Source organism: Gadus chalcogrammus, chromosome 14, assembly GCF_026213295.1.
Source record: "Gadus chalcogrammus isolate NIFS_2021 chromosome 14, NIFS_Gcha_1.0, whole genome shotgun sequence".
In the NCBI taxonomy this organism is placed as follows: Eukaryota; Metazoa; Chordata; class Actinopteri; order Gadiformes; family Gadidae; genus Gadus; species Gadus chalcogrammus.
The window spans coordinates 19,277,056-19,297,859 of NC_079425.1; the positions used below are offsets into that span (position 1 = coordinate 19,277,056).

General features: G+C 43.1%; 1 protein-coding gene across 1 annotated transcript; it reads right to left on the bottom strand.

Moving 5' to 3' along the window:
• Window positions 1-9,493: 9,493 nt before the first annotated feature.
• si:ch73-167i17.6 (regulator of G-protein signaling 9-binding protein) lies at window positions 9,494-10,231 on the bottom strand. The gene has a single exon (XM_056607263.1). The coding sequence runs from the start codon at window positions 10,229-10,231 to the stop codon at window positions 9,494-9,496; it is 738 nt and encodes a 245-aa protein (XP_056463238.1).
• Window positions 10,232-20,804: the final 10,573 nt, after the last annotated feature.

Genomic DNA, 20,804 nt, shown 5'->3' on the forward strand with positions numbered 1-20,804 from the left:
ACCAGTACAATGGACGTTAAACAACATGTGTAGCCAGTATAGTGGATGTAATTCCAGTGAGATTGTATGATTTCCTCCTCTTACTTGACCTGGCCCCCTGGTCTCACAATACCTCTTTCAGAGAGACATCTGAGCTGTGTGTGTGTGTGTGTGTGTGTTTGTGTGTGTGTGTGTGTGTGTGTGTGTGTGTGTGTGTGTGTGTGTGTGTGTGTGTGTGTGTGTGTGTGTGTGTGTGTGTGTGTGTGTGTGTGTGTGTGTGTGTGTGTGTGTAGAGTGTTTGTGTTTGTGCAGAAACACAAACACTCTACACACACAGAGAGAGGGATACAGTAATTTAGCTTCAATTAACCCAGTAGGCCAATGTGATATCAAACCTAAAAGGGAAAGCCAACACAAAAGCGTTCTTTGTTTATCTTTGTTTATTTTTTTATCTCTTATTTGACCTTCAACATGGTTATCTATGCCATGTTATCACTGTTACTGAAATAAGACCCATTATTTAGAGAAAACAGGAGTAAAGTCGTATAGTTTTGCCAGTCTCTGCCTACCCGTTTGTGAATGTTATACTCTGCTTCTAGCGCAGCGTTGAAGTGCCTTTTAAGTATACTCTCCACACTGACCGAGGGACTGTATTAATCATTAGACGGTTAGATATAGTTTTGCCTCATGCCGTTTCCCCCTCCCTGCCAGAGCCCCTACTCAGTTCCCCCCTGTAAGTTGAAGACACCTTTTCCCCCCACGTCCCTCCCCCCCAATCCCGCACCTCTGTCCCCCACTCAGTCAACTTCACCTTCCTCCTATTCCCAATAGGAATCGGTGGGTAACACCTTTTGTATCATCATCCTATCATCATCATCCTAGTTTATTTTATCCAGGGCGTCTGTGGAATCCATGCCCAGCCTCACTCGGTCCTGCCGCACTACCTCCTCCCACGTCTTCTCCGGTCTTCCTTGAATATATATGACAAGGTATAACACTAGGTATGATTGGAGGTAACAGAGAGCCCGTCATTGTCACATGTTTGATATACTGTTACACGTGGGAAAAAGCGTTAAGAAGTTGTTGAACCACAGAAGGACACTGGTGGTTGTATTTGGGTACCTTGCGTGAGCCCAAGAATAAAGTATTGTACCAAGTATTGACTCCAAAGCCTTTCTGGAAGCTCCAGGATTTGGAAACTTACACCTGGATTTGGATATTCACGTCCAAGAGAAGGTTAGGTTTTGAGCTTACTTATAGTATAATGAATGCATCATTAAAAGTATATTTTCAAAGAGATTACTAAAATGATCATCATGGGGGTCATTTACCGACAAGAAATGATCCAAATTCATGGGGGCACATGAATTTGCCCGGGAGTAAGATTAAGACGTCTGGTCTCTAATCCTACAGGAAGTGATGTTATTAGTAAAACCTAGGGATCAAGGACACTTGAGAGTAGGCTAGACTCTAGACCTGGAGCTTGTATAAAATGAAAAGGGCCACAAGGACATGTAAGTGTGTACATTTTTGAGGCTCTAGTCCAACAGGAAGATACATTATTAATAGGTGACCTAGGGGCCAAGCTCAAATCAATGACCGTAGATGTGAGACCTAGGGGAATTAGAAGAAATGATATCTCTGGGTTACTCAAAAGTGTACTTTTTATCATCAATTACATAAAATAACACATAACAGTTCAGATGACTACACAACGCAAAGAACATACAAGCTTTTGGGGTTTTGGCAGTAGCTAAATTAAAAAACTAACACTAATGTGAACACTAAGTGAATTTATTTTCATTAACGAACATTTGTCAAACATATGTGAATGTACTCCACTATATTAGATTAATAATTAATCCCATGTTTGCACCTGGAAATGTACTAAAATACTGTTAGGGTGATCATAGTGTTATGCAGCGTTGTAAGAATAACCTAACAGTGTTTTATTTTATTGTTCCTATTCTGGGTGACAATGATTCAATGTGTTCAGGTCAAGCTGCCCCTGTGATCACAGGGTAGGTTGCGATGGAAGAGGGTGAAACAAAGTTAAAGCTGCCACTGCTGAAGGCAAGGCCATCTCTAAAACCCATCTCATAGAACACAAGGCAGGGAATCTACGACAACATAGAGAAAACACATAGAACCGAAATCAAGTGACAGAAGCTAGGGAATGTTCATCCTCAATAGCAAAGGTTGACACAGTGTAACAAGAATCAGTGACACAAGGGGAGAGAACAAGGAGAACACAATGTTTTTAACTAAGATAGACCCTGATTTGAAGGAGCTGATCAGTAAAAGAGTATGAGCTAATCTTTGTTTTTCCTGTAACAGGCCCGCAGTGAGTCGATTGATTTTCTTCTATGCCATTGGTTACTATGACTTTGAGAACTTTAATATAATCTAAACAGTGTGTTGTATTTCAGGTCTAGCTTATAGCCTTACCTATAGCCGTTTTAAATAGTGAATCTCAAAGTTAAACCAGAAAACTTGGGATTTGTGTGAAGTTCCAGCATGATTGTTAAAAACTCTTTGTTTAATCGTGGCAAATATAAATTGATGAGATAGACGTGAGTATTCTCAGTTTGTTTTTTAAATAGTCATCTGGAAGGTTTTGCTGTGACCAACATCTGAATCAACAAAATTATTTAAAGTATATTTAAAATCAAAGTGATCCTCAGACAGCAAACACAACTGAACCAACAAGAAGTTTTTATTCCATTGTTTATTAAACAAATAACATAGGCTATACCATTGTTAATTAAAATAAAGCTTTCCACTGTAACCTGGTTTTTAAAACAACAATGTGTTTTTGAGGAAGAGAACATCAAAACATCAAGAACAGCCTCTGAGTCTTCACTATAAACCATACTTTTCCAACCAGAAATTCTTCAATAAAGCCATTTTAATAATGCCCATTCCTTGGAGATTTGCTGTTGGGTTACAGGGGCTTCCTCCAGACAGAGAGGTCTGTTTTCAGATTATCTGGTTTTCTTATGAAAAAGCGAATATTCTCAGGCTTCTAGTCATGATTTGGGGCGACTCCGTCTGGGCTCCTGCTAATCCAGTTGCACACCATTATGCGAACACGCTGGCAAATGAACGTATGAACTCATTAAACCATAGACCCAGGATAAACGAACCGCAGACCGAGCGACCAACACCACCATGAAAGCACCATCAGATGAACGATATGTGTTATAATTTTACACATTATTACACAATTGAGCAGGAACATTTACGTTTTACTATGTATAGAAGTCATTTTAGTCAAACATTTTCACATTATTTAAGCTTTTCGGAGAATAGATAAATTTCTTAATTTGATTTATTATTTTGCAGTGGTATTTCCATTAAAATATTTTATCATAATGATGATGAATTGAAATGATGCCAAACAAATATCTAACGGGGTTAGAGGTAAAACTGTAGAGTGGAGCTAGCGTTAAAGAAAAAACTAAAGACATAACAATATGCATTGTTACTCTGTAGGTGGCGCTGTGAGCTCTCGTAAGATCTGACCCACCTGCGCAAAGTATCTACTAACCAGATAAACACTCTGCGGCCCCTTCTACTGTATGTCACTAGTCTAATATTATAATTTATATTTTACTTACTACTTTATCTTTATCATATTATTCATTCTAATTATCTTGAATTCAATATTAAAGCAAGGATAGCCAATTAATTTTAGAAGCATTTATTGTGGAAATAACTTAAACATCCCGACAGCAATATCTAAATGAAATGCTCTGAGAAAAAACAGAAACAGTGTCCGCCTCTTACTGTCCAATCATTTGATTAGTCCCTAATGAAATAATTGGCTGTCTTACCAATCTGTCTACCAATGATGCGCTGGCTCCTCACCCCAGTCAGTGCTCTCTGCTGAACTGTCCTCCAGCGGTTTTCAGACAGTGGGGGGGGGGGGCTGGAGGCAGGCTTGAAGGACGTGGTGGTTTTTTTCTGTTGAATTGTTTCAACCTCGGCTGGTTTCTCCAAAGTTGCCTACCCCATGCCAAAGATCCTGCTTGCTCAAAAATTCTATCACTAAATTTGATTGCTCGTTGATAAGCCTCCCTCATTGATTGACTTGCAAATAACCATGTTTATCCATGGGAGTCGTGGACTGTTGCTCGCCGTTTTAGGACCTCGCCCCCTTGCTGGCACCAGGGCCGGGGGAGAGTTGTGAACGCTGGCTAGCCAGTCCAACTGGCTACCGATTGAACACCAGCTCCCCCTCCGCCTCCCACACTCTGTCTGTTGACACCTTAGAATCACACCACCCAGCCGACAGTATCTCATTATCTTATCAGAGAACTACGGGGGCTGGATAGCTGTAGCAGCCAGGCCAGGTTCCTACTCCCAGTCCATCCATTTAGCCATTAGTGGCTAAATGGATGGATGGAAGGATGAAGTGAAGCAAGTAGAACATGATGGCAACATTTTAGATTCAATAATTCAATCTATGAACACTTAGTCAATCAATGAAGGAGGATAGAAAGCTGATTGAATCTCAGTCCTCTAAGCTGCTTCAATTTAAGGTTGTGAGATGACGGGCTACCAATCCAATCATGCCACAACCAATAACCAGCACGGATACAACATTGCTTCTATCCTGTTAAGCTACATTCTGAATAAATGTTTTGTTGATAGAGAATATGGTGAAAAAGGACAGGTAAGATATTATCATTTTAGACCTGGTTCTATTCGGTTTCAATGGAACACATTTGAAACAATTTTCTTATTTTTTAATTGCCAAAATAAAGCTTGAATTGATTTCATAGCTAGAGGCTAGCTCAACTAATACACCTTCTTATTTACTTAAAAACAGCAGCTGTGGCCAGTGTGTGTGTGTGTGTGTGTGTGTGTGTGTGTGTGTGTGTGTGTGTGTGTGTGTGTGTGTGTGTGTGTGTGTGTGTGTGTGTGTGTGTGTGTGTGTGTGTGTGTGTGTGTGTGTGTGTGTGTGTGCCTGTGGCTATTTTGTAGCTATTAGTGGGTGGTAGGGGTACTGCAGGGGGGCTCTAGCTTTTCTACTTTGGGTGTCTTCTGTGCTTGCAGCAGTTTGCGAACATTGAAAATCAAGACTCATAAGCAATAATCGCTGTCAACTAGGCAGCACCCGCTGTTCTCCATTTATTCACATTAGTGTTTGATGGGATTCTCATGAGGGCGCTACCTCCCATAGGCAATCCTTTCCAAGACTGATTGAATCATGAACAGTGGGAAATACGGTCCTCGTTCAGTCCTGAATCTAGATGCCCACGCTACAAAGCATAGTAGGTGTAATCTTAGCTTGCCTTATGCTCTTTAGTTAGTTGGTTTATTTGTAGCTGTATTGTTATTTATACCAAAATATGTAGAAGTGACTGATCTAGGCTCTACTGCTGATAATAAAAGGCCTCAGGAAAGACTTGGAAAATAACACGATTGGGTGCTGTCTGCACACTTGATGTTTCCTTTCGTACTTCTTGCACCAAGTTTGAGTTTCCCAAAATGTAGCATTTTGGTTGTTTTGCATCTTGTTGTGTTTTAGCCTGTGCTGGGCTGCCCTCTTGGCCAGGTCACCTTTGAAAAATAGAGTTCTAATCTGCTTGTACTCAACCTGGATAAATAAAGGCAACAATTATTGACTGAATATTTTACCTTCATTAATTAGGATGCGTGTTAGTTCTATAGTTAATTAGCTGGTTGGGTTGCTTTCTTAATTACTAAATTGTATTTAGTGCCCTACTAACTAGTCCTTGTGCAATGGGCTGGTTCCTATAATAACTGCCTTGTATACACTGATGACATCATTCACATTCTGTTACAGACACGGAAGGAAGAGCCGGAGTCTGTCTCAGTCTACACACCAAAGCGTCTCGAATTACCCTGCAGCATGAACCAAGGGAATGCAAGGAAGACATGCTCATATTGTCTTCACTGTGTGACTGAATGGCTCTTATTCACCTTGGTTCTAAACGCTAGCTGGGTGGGGGGAGACTCATTCAGTTCCTTCCCCCCACCCAGCTAGTGTTAGAACCAAGGTGGTCGCCATAGGTGATGAAGGCCTATATTTCCCCTCCCCCCATCACCTCCTCTGCAAGCCACATTTCTTGACACAGCGTGAGTTAATGCTCCATCTGTTAGCCGGTGGAGTGCTGGATTGCAGAAACGGTTGGGTGTTGACACGGCTGTGTCCCCTCTATGCCGTTTGCAGTCTTTGGTGAGTTACTATGACAACAACCAATAGCCTTGGATACCTATCTTGATCCGGAGGAGAGAGAAGATGAAGATGGTCATGATGACGAGAATGATTAGGATTTCCCTATTAATGCCCTCAACCTAATTTGGAGTGTTATGTTTTTTCTCAAATGTTATTACATCGTCTCTCTCTCTTTCTTTCTTTGCCTTGTTCTTTCTTTCTTTCTCTCTTTCGTTACATTCATGGGTTAATTTTTGTTCATCTGTTGGGGTATATTTGTGGTTCATTTTAGTAAGGGTTAAGGTTGGGGTTAGGTTTATGGTTAGTTCATTTCTATGTCATGAAACACATTAATAGTGGACGGAAAATGTTTCCCTGAGACGTAACAAAAAAGATAATGAAATACCCAAACGATATGGCCAGTCTATTCTATTGTTAGTCTATGAGTTGTTGTGGGTGAGGCGTGATCCCCCCACCCACACTCACTGTGTAAGGCTCTTTGAGTTTGCTATATCAATGCAGTAGATTATTATTACTATTATTATAAGTCGATACATTGATTGACAGTCTTCTCTGAGGATTGATAGCTTATAACTGAGAGGTTGTTGGAACGCCAGTAATCATTCTTGCTGTAAACTTTGTTCACTCCATGAGGTATACGCAAGCATACATTGAAGTAAGCCCACTTCTGATGGAAGTTTTTAAAAGAGCTACATCTAGTTCATTTGACAACATTTGAAAACAATTAACTTGCTTAAATTAGGTCTAAGTTTAAGTAAGAGTCTAAGTTTCAACATATTTTACACTCATACAACTCTTTAATTTTGTACATGTGTCTGACACTGCCAAAGAGTGACATCAATTATAAGATGGTTTGGTTCCAACTTCCAAAGGATTCTAGAATCTGTCCTACAAAATTACTTTTAGTGGCTTGGGACTGACTTCACTATAATAGAATAGTGGTTTTGTAATAAAATCCTGGATGACATACTCATCTAGATGATCTAGATCAGTGGTTTTCAAACTGTGGGGCGCGCCCCCCCTGGGGGGCGCCAGAGTTCTTCAGGGGGGGCGCGACGTGAGAAAAAAATGAACCCGAAGAAAAACCTGATAGTCGATGATTCAAATCATCAATCGTACTTCAACTGTAGAAGTAACCTAACTAAATCAATTTTCAACCGTTTATCTTCGTGCAAACCATTTAACAAATCTACACACTTGTATCTTCAATAATATCGAAACAGAATTTCGATATCATTTAAAATTTCTTCAGAACCACCGTTTTAGTTTCATACCGCTTCGTTTTCAGCTGTTTTCATTGAAGACGTCTGCCCATTCTGATACACCTACTTCTAGACATCGTAACTCATTCATTTTTCAACCGTTTACCATCGTTCAAACCATTGAACAAATCTAAACACTTGTAGCTTCAATACTATCCAAACGGAATTTTGATAGCATTTATACTTTTTTCAGAATCACAGGTTTCAAACCGGCATCGTTTTCAGTTGCTTATAATAATTTAGGTCACCATAGCAACGCCGGTAAACAAACCCCGCCGAATAGTCGAATCTCTGGACTGAAAAAGCAGATCTGATTCGACTCTGAAAATTCAGAGTCGGGGACCCTGAATGAATCTGTGTAAACTGGCAGTTTACACAGATTAAGATGTTCAAATGTATTTAAAAAAGGTTAAGCTAAAACATGCTTAGATAAAGTTGTTAAATTGCGTTAAGAAATGTGTTTAAAAACGCACAAAGATGTTGTAATGTTTCAGAAATATGTTTAAAATGTTTAAAAATATGTTTCAAATATTTTAAAATTATGATCAGAGATGTTTAAAATGTGTAAAATAATTAAGATAGCTTTCAAAACACAGGTCTTTAGAAAAAAAAAAAATGGGGGGGGGGGGGGCCCAGCTGAATTTTTTTCTCTGAGGGGGGGCTCACTCTCTCACACTTTGAAAACCCCTGATCTAGATGAATATGTGTTATTATCATCCCTTAGAGCACTCTCTCTCTTTCTCAATCTCTCTCTCTCTCTCGCTCTATGTCTTGACCCTATAGGTTACACACATAGCAGTAATGCCAGCAAAGAAACTTACAACTAATAACATTAGCAGGGATCACAGTGTGGCCCCTGGCACCTGTCCTGTCCTTTTCCCTTAAAATACACTGACTATTTTAGGCTTGTTCTTGCGTCATTAGACCAGTATCATGTTACCAATATGCTTGACCCTTGTACCGAGCAGATTGGGTGGTGATTTAGGGAAAGTCCTTTGCCTAATCTGCCACAACCTTTTTATGGAATAGTAGACCGCTCCTATATGTCAAGTTTAAAAATAAACCACAGGTGGGACAGAAGTCTGTCTAGGAATGGCCCAAGGCCCAGATGAATAGTCCATCAATATTCATCTCCATATTAATGATCGATTAATAGCAATCCAGAATGCTTTCATCATCTCAATCAGTTTACAGAGAGCATTTTAATAGTTCTACGCATTACAAACTCACTGATTCTTTTCATCATTTTATTATCATAAATATACTCCATCATATGTACATTATCTGACACAAAACTGTATTTACAAACCATCTATTCTCACCTTTGTGATGCCCCTATACATTCAATACTGTTCATATGAGGCCCAGCAAATGAACCCCTGCAGGTGCCGAGTGGCGAGTTCCGTGATGGTCAAAGTCCTGGTCAACATTCTCTGTACGTCCCACAGAGTGGGTCTACTATGCAGTAGTCATTGTGATATTCCAATCTTGTGTCATTAACTGTGACTTTATCAACATCACCTGACCATGAGTTGTCTAATGGCCATCTAGTTTGGAAATAGTTGTAATAAATGACTAGATTTACGACGGAAGAAATCAGGACATCAAATGGACTACTCCACTAGCATCAGTAGGCTATATTTACGCATGAGCTTTTGGCCTAATCCACTTGGATTAGGAGTCAGTAGCAACGTTATTCACTTCAACCCGACGCTGTCACATCATTTGGCGTCAGTGGACTCTTACAACATCGCCTTTCAAAACGTGCTTCGATTTAGCGCCAAAAGTCTTCGCGCGGTCAAATCCCCTTTCCAATTTTGGTGTCGCCTAAATTTTTCTAAACTAACATAGTAGTGTCCATCCTCAGAGCCCAGAAAAATAACATTCAGATAGCAACCATGAAAATAAACCTCTTCCATCGTGTTTCCGCACATTCTTTTCTAGAAAGCACCTTTGGAAAAGCTCTAGCTCTGATACCGGTGCCACGTTGCCACGGTGCCAGGGCCAGCCTCGTTCCAATGTTTGTTGGTAGTCCTGACACACATCAGGACATGCTGACGACCAGATACCCCAGCACCCCCGCAACAAATAGAATCACCAGGAAGATGAGGATCGCGCAGAAGGACCCGGAGCCGGCCTCTCTCTCTCCCCCCTCGTCCTCCTTGGGCTCCTCTTCGCAGATGGAGATCACCCCGACCGAGGAGTTGCCCACGCTCATGTTGGATTTGAGCTCCGCGCCCGGCTCCTGCTTGGCCTCCACCGCCCACGGCGCCACCTGCACCTTCATCTCCATCTCCTCCATCATCTGGCTCACCTGGGTGATCTCAGTGCGGAGCTCCCTCAGGTCCGCCGTGTCCACGTTGCTGTCCGCCTCGTACTTCATGTTCTGCACGCTCATGGCCCGCGCGGCCACCGTAGTGGTGCTGCCGGTCATCCCCGTGGCGATCAGGTGCCTGGTGGGCAGCTTGAGCGGGAAGTCCTGCCCGATCTCCAGGGACCTCTTCATGTCCACCTCCAGCAGGTCCATGTTGCTGGAGAACAGTACCCACAGGCGCTCGTACTCGGCGCGGTCGTCCTTGCTGATGGTCTTGTCCTTCAGCAGGGCGGTCAGCTTGGTCCGGTTGGCCGCGGCCAGCTCCTGGGCCTTCCTGCGGGTCTTCCTCAGCTCCTCACGGAGGTTCTGCGAGTCCGACGTGCTGCCCAGGGCGATGACCAGATGCCGGTAGCAAGCGGTCACTTTGTTCAGGGCGTCCAGCATGGTTTTGCATTCGTCTTTCCCCATTGTTGTCCCCCACGGAAGAAAAATTTAAAAAAAAGTTATTGAAAAAATAAATCAAAACAGAAGGCAGCAGAAGCGAAGCGATGGGTCACCCTCGTACCCCTACGTTTGTCCAGGCGTCAGGATGGATGGGGTTTGTGTTTAGTTTCCTGCGGATGCACACGGCCGCCTTCACAGACTCTCCACTCTCCCCGCTCTGGTCACGACGGATTCCTCTCTGTCCATCATGGTCTCTGCCGCCAGCGAGCAAACGGCGATCGGCTTAGAAACTAATGCGTCTCTAAACGGCTTTGAGCTCATGTAGTATACCTTGCGCTTTCCTCCGGCGAAACCAACACCGCCTCCCAAAGCACCTCTTTTACTGATGGATGAACGATGAGTGTGAAGACCCGCTTATAAAACACACTTTAAAACCGACTGCACATCTGCATCAAAGCACCACACACACACACGCACACTCTCTCTCTCTCTCTCTCTCTCTCTCTCTCTCTCTCTCTCTCTCTCTCTCTCTCTCTCTCTCTCTCTCTCTCACACTCACGAACACACACATCTCCCTCACTCCAGCTACAGGTGTCGCAACATCCGAGAAGAGGATATCTCTCCTTCTGGCTCGTCAATACGATACACTTATGTTTTGTTTACCGATTATAAAAGAGGACTAGGCAGCTGTCAACGCCGATACACCATGGGAAATAAGCAATCAGATATTCATCTGAGAACAAACAAAGCAAATCCACGCTGAGGTTCCGGGGCGTCATGATGGAGAGGAGAATAAAGCATGTAATGTCCGCCCTGGTTTTCCTTTATCTCCAGAATAGAGGAGCTGTCCATGACCATTTCCATCACAACCACCACTGTATGATAGTGCTGGAGTTGCTGTTGTAATTGGTGTGGTTTCCCTCTCAATCCAATCCAGTTTCAGTTTATGTTTCACTAAGCGTCTTTTATAGGACATTAAAAAATATGTAGGCCTAGGCCTATATATTTTAGGGTTGTAATATTCGGTTTTATTATGTTAGAGAATTAAAGGATAGTCATAACAATTTTTTCCAGTATTGAAGTTTTGGCACAGCACTGATTTCTAATGATTGATTATGATTGATTATTATGGGGTAATTATTTGTGACATGCCTATCCCTTATTGTAGAACTACAATTTAGTGTGTATTGTGACAATTTGAATCCTCGTTTTTCAGCTCAGTATATAGTCGTTAGATTCTAGTTCCAGAGCAATAGTGATATAGCCTATTTGATAGGCCTACATAAAATGGAACATTTAACTAGATCAGTGCAAGATGTGATTGATTACATTCAAATTGAACGGGCAACTTTAAGTCATGCTGCTTTATGTTTATTTTTCCTATAGTTTACCTTTGATTTATGAGGAATATAAATATAATACTGAGTAATATTGTGGTTTTAGTAGGCTAATAAATTATTATAAATAATCAATAACTAATAAGATACATTTATATTTCAACAGGCTTTTGATGATAAAAGTATATTTAGAAACAGCTGCATATTCCCTAAACAGCCGTAACGTTTGGTGCCATGAAGCAGAAGTCACGCAGGAAGCGGGTTTGCTTGTTCGTACCGTTTGCATTATTCAGGCGTAGTGGCTCCTTCAGATGGCTGATGCACGAGAGGACCCTGGGAAATTGAGGAGCAGAAATCGTCTTTTCTAACATACCCACCGTTTATCATCTCCTGCCTTTCAAAAGGGGATGGCGAAGAAGAGGTTGATTGCCAATGACACGATTAGTTTCCTTTGACGAATCATTAAATATTTCAGCCATAGTTTGCAGTGTTCGTTGGGTGCTTAGTTAGCCTCACAAATGATACAACCCAGATTGTCAAAAACAAAGTAAAAAATGTATTTCCCAAAGCTACACTACAGCAGTCCTTGATCGTGCATTGGACATCCAACATCGTCTCAACAACAACAACAACTGTGTGACGTCACACAGAACAAGTCGAATGCAGCTTATTAAAAGAAAGCATAACAATTGGAAATCGCAGCGTCAAGCCACAATGAACCCTTCCCTTTTGGGAACAGGAGCATTTGAATTGTAGTTATTGTGTTGGTAGTACATTTTTTTTTGATTATTATGTAATGAATTGTATTGCAGACAAAAATACCATCAGGCCTTCTCATGTCCAAGCCCTAAGACTCCAAAGAGGAAGGAATCTAGTGAACCTAGGCAGGGATAACATCATCCCAGCCTAGTTTCATGTTTATTATTTTATTCACATTAATAGAACAATGAGCATCATTAATCATTCATTAATGGCAATGGAATGCCTGACATTTCAGGCTCCCACCACAGAGCTAAGCAGGTCAGAGGGGGTCCTGAAGAGCAGCAGGCCTTCTGCAATGTGTGCCACAGACCATGTGGTCCACATCACGTCCTGAAAGCCATTATGGTAGTGGATCAGCACACACATAAACAGATACTATGGTTAATTGTTTTGTGTGTCCTAAAAACCGTGTATTTTGCAATTAATTAATTTATTATTATTATTATTATTATTATTATTATTATTATTATTATTATTATTATTATTATTATTATTATCAGCATTATAAGAAGCAATATTTTACATTCCATTAAATTGGCAATTCCTTATTTCATTAGACATTTCTTACCCACCCAAGTATTCCATACCCATACTATATCAGGGTAACAGGCCCTGCCGAAATACTGCTGGATGAAGCCAGAGACGTGTTCTGTTTGGAGAGCTGGTGACCCACGTATACCCCCTCCAGTAAATACCTCTGTTCTTCTCTTCCGTCAGACGCTGCAGAAAGACACGGCCTTCAGATAGCTGCTTAAGTGATTTTAATTTAATATAATATATTCCCTCAGCTGATTGTCGAGAGTCTCACCATGTTTCACTTTTGTTTTTTCTGCCCAGGTTTTGGTGCATTAGTATTCTTCATGGGTTACATGCATGTGCTTCATAATCACTTATTAAACCAAATGGTTGATCGCCTTTTGTGCCTTGTGCCATGCGTTCTTTGAACAAGTGTCCGCCCGTTATTTGGTGGATGCTGGGATGTTAAACCATTACACTCATCTGGGTTTGAGTCATGTTTTTGTTAGAATCATTGCAAATATCCTTTATTTTTGCTTTGAATGTGTTTCCATGGCAACCTCTCACCCCTGGCAACCACTCTTATATACATGCCTTCAAGACGAACTTGAGGGATAATGTCAGCTGTCCTTTCTCTTCCTTTGCGATTAAACAGAGATGTAATTTGAGGTTAATTAAAGCCAGCCATACTGAGAATTTACAGTACACTTGCTGTTGAAGAATGTGCTGTATTTACCGTGATGCTACATACAGGTCTTTTAGCTGCTGTTCATCACTTTTAGGCACATTCATATATATATTCATATACATATACATATATATATACATATACACATGCATCCATTTTAATGCATGTGTTTAGCGCCTTGAAGTCTGTTAAAAGGTACTGGGTTCACCTAAACATTGTGTTTGATCCCCAGTATCCGCAGCTTTACCTGTAGCCATCCTTGAGCTTGATACCTAATGACTATACCTGCTCCCAAATGACCTGAATGTACCTCAACCTTAATTAACTAAGTCATATTTGATAAAAAGCGTCTGTCAAATGACTGAAGAGTACATGATAGATTTAAGGCTAAACAAATCAGTTCAGTCGATAACAAATATATTATTTATGATTTATTTCCCACAGAAACAGTCCAGTATTCCTAGAAACACACGCAGTCATGTGCACTTTATGAATGGAATATAACTACTACAGCCTACTGCTATAATCCAGATGACCAGGCTTCTAAAAATCACTGGATTAGAACTATAAAGCCCCTCGAAAGCATCCAGTAGTGGCAGCTAGTTTGCATTATGGTTGCTTTTGATTTTTGTCTTCAAGAGGAATCACACACATTTAGCTGTAAATGGAGCAGCAAGGTTCCTGTAATGATTGTCCACAGGATTCTCTAGTATCACCAACACATGGGAGGACATTAGAACCAGGAAATACTTTTAGCAGATTTTTATGCAAAGCGACAATGATATGTCATAATATGTCATTAAGGAGCCGGTAGCAAATTTTCCTCAAAGACTACAGGTAGACTGCAGATATTGGGGTTTGAATCCAGTACCTTTGGATGGAAGTTAAACACCATAGAGACTAGAACTTTCCTGGAAAGTGTGGTGTTGTTGAGTGGAACCCTATTCAGGTATTTCAGAGCTATAATGCATAAAGCAACATGCAGGCTTTTAATTAAACAAAACAGAAAATCAACCTTATAGTATAGTATGTAGTTGTTTAGCAGATGCTTATTCAAAGCGATTAAGAGTAACACATTGGGTCTGGAATCGTATCTGTGGTAACCCGGCTTGGTGAGTGAGCCGCCTCCTTCCAATCAGCAAAGGAACTGGAGTTTGCATAAAGCCAAAAGGGCACTTTTATTCAAACATAAATTATATAACTATAAAACCAAACAAAACCCAGCTTTGGAGGAATCCACAGTCTTGTTCCTCCGGGTGGAATCACGTCACCCACGGAGACTGGTCTCTCCGCACACGTGAACCAGGAGAGCCCTGAATGAGTGTGGAAGCATGTTTTATAAAGCATGCTTCCCCACCTGCTCCTCAGGTGCTCCACATTTCAATGATTGGCACCAATGCTCTTACTGGCGCCATCTGTAAATCCTTGGTACACCGCTTCGACAACCTGCCCCCTGGGCCTCCAGGGGCGCTGTGCCAGAGACGGGTTGCCACACTCCTCCACCCTATGATGAAGGCTCAGGGCTCCTCTGACTGACCAGCAACCCGCGACGCGGCTGGATAGGGTGTTGGCGTTGACCCCCTTGGAACCTGTAGGACCTCTTGCCGGAGCGGTAGTCCTGCCCGAAGCGTAGTTGCTCCTGCTACCGGCGCAGCTCCACCCGCTTCCGCTGGATCCCGTACCGCTCAAGCCGGCGCTCAAACCTGATGCGCTGCCGCTCACGCTCCAGGAACTGCAGCTCCATGCAGTCGGCGTCCAGACACCTGCAGCCAGTTCCTCTTGTGGATCAGGTGCTCACGTTCCTCCCCCTCTTGGAACTGACGGATGCAATCCCCCCTCTCCACATCTCGGACGCGTCGCCTCAGCTTGGCTGCCCGTCAAGGTGGTGCTGTTCCCCGTCTGTCCTGACGAGTCTCAATTGGCTGGGGCTGGGGACCGACGTTGAAGCTGTTGGGCGACCTGCCGGTTCTCTTCCAGCTCCTTCATCAAAACCAACAGCTGGGCCCTCAGTGCCACCCTCTCCCGGAGCCAGTCCATGCTGTGGGCCTTGTGTCAGGCAGCAGTCTCCTCCAGGGCCATCTTGTGCTCCACCTTCATCCTCTCCAGCGTAGTCTTGGTGGCTACCAGCTCCTCACCTTTCTCATGGTCATCTTGGAACCTTTGTTCCTTAAGCCGCTGGATGATATGCTCTTTCTCAGCGAGAGATTCCACCAACAGGGGGAGGGCGGTGTCTGTGTTGGAGGTGTCCGCCTGCAGCGACTTGACCCTCCCTTTCAGGCTGCCCATCTACTTCTCCTTGTCCCGAAGCTGTTCCTGCAGGTTCTCCATCCTGTTCTGTAGGTCATTGACCTTCCGCTCCTTAACCTCCAGCATGTCCTTGAGGTCCTGGATCTCCCTGTTCAGGGTGCCCTTCTCCTCGGGCCGTTCCTGGATCTGCTTGTTCTTCTCGTTGAGCGTGGCCCCCTGCTCGAGCAGTTGGCCCGCCTCATAGAGGAGGACTCCTTCCTGGGCTTCTCTCTGGGCGGCGGCCGCGGCTCCGTCAGGGCTCTGCATCAGGGTTCGGGCGTCCACTGAAAAACCTGCTGCTCGGTCGAGGCTCTGCATTGGAAGTCAGACGTTCACTTAAAAAATCTCCGTAGCTTGGTCGAGTTGCCTGCATTCTTCACCATATGTGGTAACCCGGCTTGGCGAGTGAGCCGTTCGTGCACTGATCCTTCCAATCAGTGCACGAACCGGAGCTTACTTAAAGACAAAATGGCACTTTTATTCAAACATAAATTATATAACTATAAAAAAAAAAAAAAAACAGCTTTGGAGGAATCCACAGACTTGTTCCTCCGGGTGGAATCACGTCACCCACGGAGACTGGTCTCTACGAACATGCAAACCAGGAGAGCCCTGAATGAGTGTGGAAGCATACTTCCCCACCTGCTCCTCAGGGGCTCCCATTTCAATGATTGCCACCAATGCTCTGACTGGCGCCATCTGTTGTAAATCTGTGGTACACCGCCGCCACAACCTGCCTCCTGGGCCTCCAGGGGCGCTGTGCCAGAGACGGGTTGCCACATAACACACAGGAGGATAAGACAAGGCATTCACAACAACAACAAACAGACTGTTACGGTCCAAGCTGATAACCCAAAGGCAGGACACAGAGTCGGGATTCGGGACGGATGGGGATGGTATTAAGGACAAAGAGGGAAATGCTTAACGGAGATGTAGATGAAGCAGACAGAAAGGCGGGCGAGCAGGCTGATACCCAAAAGCTGGAAACCGGTACAAGGAACTGGAGAACGGAGACAAAACACGATTAGTAGAATAAACAAGGATGAACTTCGACAAAGAACTCTACTACTAAGCAGCCGAGAGTTTTCACCGAAGTGTAAATACAATTACGATCTGGCATTGAGTGGATTGGAAGCCAGGGTTTAAAAACAGTACTGTGCAGTCAGTAAGTAAATTGAACTGGTGGATGATGTTCAGCATAGCTGGACACTGGAACACAGACACACAACTACACATCGTCTAACAGAGGAGATAGAGAGATTGGTCCGGGCTAGGTGGAGGTGGAAGGCATGACAGTACCCCCTCCTCCAAGGGCGCCACCTGGCTCACCTCTGGAACCCATTGGGTGCATGCAGTGGAAGTCTCGAATCAGTGCTGGGCCCCGAATCTGGGAGCATGGTATCCATGAATGCTCATCGGGACCATAACCCTCCTTGTCCCCTAAAGATCTGCGTATTTCCAGCAATCGCCGGATAGTTTTGCAGGGTGGTCGTCTATTTTCCGGGGAGGGGGGATACGGTTGCTGGGAGGAACAGAGGGCTGGAAGCGACAAGCTTGATTTCGGACACATAGCAGGTGGGGTGTACCCGAAAGGGAAGCAGGGAGTTTAAGTCAGACAGAAGAGGGGTTAATAATAGTAGACTCCATCTCATAGGGGTCGACAAAACGAGGAACCAGCTTCATAGACTCAACAGATCCCTAGCAAGGAGCCATACACCTTCTGGACATGTAGGCAGTTGGCCTGCTTCTGGGATCGTGGCGATGCGCTGATCGGTGTGGTACAAGCCCGTTCCCAGGTCCTCCGGTGGTGACGCAAGTGGGCCTGAACAGGCAGAACCACAATGTCCTCCTCCTGTGCAGGAAAACAAGGGGGGGGGGGGGGGGGGTATCCCAGAGCACAGAGGAAGGGGAGAAAGGAAGGAATTGACAAGGGAGCAATGGGCATAATAAACCTACGGCAGCTAGGAGCTCAAGGCTCATGGCTGATTTAATGCCCCATAGAGCTGCCACCATCTCTTTGTTAACCTGCGCCGCTTGACCATTGGTCTGTGGATGATAACCGACTAACCGTGGCACCAAATGCCTTACAGAAACCCTTCCAGACCTGGGAGATTGACTGAGCCCCTCTGTAGGACTCAATGTCAATGTCTCAAGGAGGATGAGTTAAAACTGCTTTTTTCTGAACGTCTTTTTTTTCAGAGGTAGTTGTATCCAAAATGGTATGATACAACTGCATGCTATCATTCTATCAAAAGCAGCCTAAATTCACGTCCTGCAGTGCAAGTAAACATTGGCTTGTAGCACTGACTGCTATCGAGATGAATGATCAATGCATATAACAGATAGCGATAGTTATAGGTCCATGAACCACCACTATGAATGCAATTAGAAGTTAGAACACTGTGTGTGATTTACTGCATGTCAGAGTGAACAGAAAACCCATGGTAAAGATTACATTTATCTACAGCTGTTTGGGTACCCATTTGATGGTAAGTTAGGTAGTTAACGTCATGTTACTTGCACCGAATTCCTTAGAATGACACTACATAACGTGACTAAGCGTAACTTAAATAAACTTTTAGGCATTAACTCGTCTGTGAAATAAATTCGGCCTGAGCCACAATCAAAGATAAAACAACTCCCATGACCTAACTGCATGTCAGAGTGAACAGAAAACACATGGTAAAGATTAAATGTATCTACAGCTGTTTGGGTAGTTGATGGTAAGTTAGGTAGTTAACGTCATGTTACTTGCACCGAATTCCTTAGAATGACACTACATAACGTGACTAAGCGTAACTTGAATAAACTTTTAGGCATTAACTCGTCTGTGAACTAAATTCGGCCTGAGCCACAATCAAAGATAAAACAACTCCCATGACCTTACATTACTTCAAGACGTCATGAAATGTCATGTATTTTTTGCTGTTTTGATTAAGAGACCCCTAGCAGCAGTAATTAACATGTTATATATTTAAGTACTGTACTTAAATACATATTGATACTTTGTTACGTTACACAGGGTTCTAGGGGCTGTATGACACCTCCTGTGTGTGTTAGTGTAAACGGACATAGGAGCACATCTGGACACACATCTGACGACTCATTTCTTTGACATCCATCCAACCATGGCACGCTTTCAAGAACAGTGATTAATGGACTGCTATTATGTGAGCTGCTAGGCTGCGTGATGAATGCTGATTGGATCGATGTGTTAAGAGTATTAAGGGGTTTTCGGTGGCCCCAGTGGTAACACATAAGTCTGATATAATTGTATTTAGCCAACCTTTAAGGTACAGCAATCGAGGACCAAACTCACACTGGGAAACTACTATTGACTTCCGAACCTGGTCCATACAAATCAGACCCAAGCAGGGAATGAAACGTTGCCTTCTGGTTGATCTGCTGTCCTAATCCCCCCCAAAGAGTTCTGAAAGATAAACTTTTCGTCAACAGCACAAATAGAAATTGAAAGTCCTGCATGACTAAAACATCCCATGATGACGTTTTTAAGGTGCGTGTGGCAGCTTGGTTTAAGAGGTCTGGGATGAGAAGCGGGTCAGGGTGGGGCAAGGGTGGGGGGGGAGGTTTGGGTGGGAGTGTTAGGGCGGGTTTTTAAAGGATTCAGCCTTTTACAAATAGAAAGAGTGTTGAGGGCAGACGAGGTACAGACAGAGGGGTAGTGAGTCTTTGTTGAATTATTGATGTACATCATCCACTGTACTGCGGCACACACACACACTCCCCCCCCCACACACACACACATCCCTTGTTTTATTCCATGAGTCACCCATACACACCTTACCACAGACAATATCCACCTAACACTATACACACCAACACATACACGTGGACACACACAGACACGCAAGCACTCACACAATAAGAAAAGTACATACTCACACACACCCTCTCAGCTTTCCTCGTGAGAAATGCTTGCTTACCTTAAAGGCCCTTTTATAAAGTTAGCATTGATTGTAGTTACAATGTAATGCGGCATTAAAGAAAAGATGGGAAGGGAAGCTGATTAGTTTGTGTACGTGTCTGTTTGTGTGTCTGTAGCTGTGTGTGTGTGTGTGTGTGTGTGTGTGTGTGTGTGTGTGTGTGTGTGTGTGTGTGTGTGTGTGCGTGTGCGTGCGTGCGTGCGTGCGTGCGTGCGCGCGTGCTAGTCTGTGTGTTGCTTTGATATCCCCCAAAAGTATTTGGTTCTCCTAGAGCTCAGAGTTTCAACACCAAAGATATCATTGAACACACAGCATGCAGCGGACACTGTGGCGTTATCCTAGATTGTGTTTGGCCTTACATTACGAATAATATGACAGTATATACAGCATCGATTTGGCAGTTTCATGATGAGAATTAAACAGGACTATTTTTAGGGATATTCATTTTAACATACATAATGACATACACAAACAAAGATAAACAATGGATTTTGTGTCATTTATCATTGTTTGGGTTGACCTATGCTGCCGGCAGGCTGCTGGCTGCTGTGAGTCAAAGGATCAGAGCTCAAAAGCAGATTATTTCATGCTAGGGGGAAATGGAAAGATTTATGATTAAGAAAAATCTCTTTAATGTTATGGTTAATGGAATAAATATATTAAGATAATCTGAATAACTATAACTTATATATATTGATCACTCGCATAGATATGTAGCTTTCCCATACTTGACCTAAAGCGCTAATGGTAGTGCTAATGGTAGTGCAATGGCCTTTTTTGTAAAGGCAGTAGCGTAAGCTTCTCTAGTACATTAGAAGCTTTCCCTGCTGAACAGAGGCCTTAAAAGAGCCAGGGCATCTGGCTGCAGACTTAGCTGTAATCCTATCACATCTATGTTCGTAACCAATAGGGTGACAAAGTTTGACAAGAGGAGAGTCATATGGAATGACAGGTCCCACATGAAAAACACCTAATGTCTGTGTGTTTATTAATTTACATTTACATTAAGGGCATTTAGCAGACGCTTTTATCCAAAGAGACTAAAAAAACTTTTTATACACACA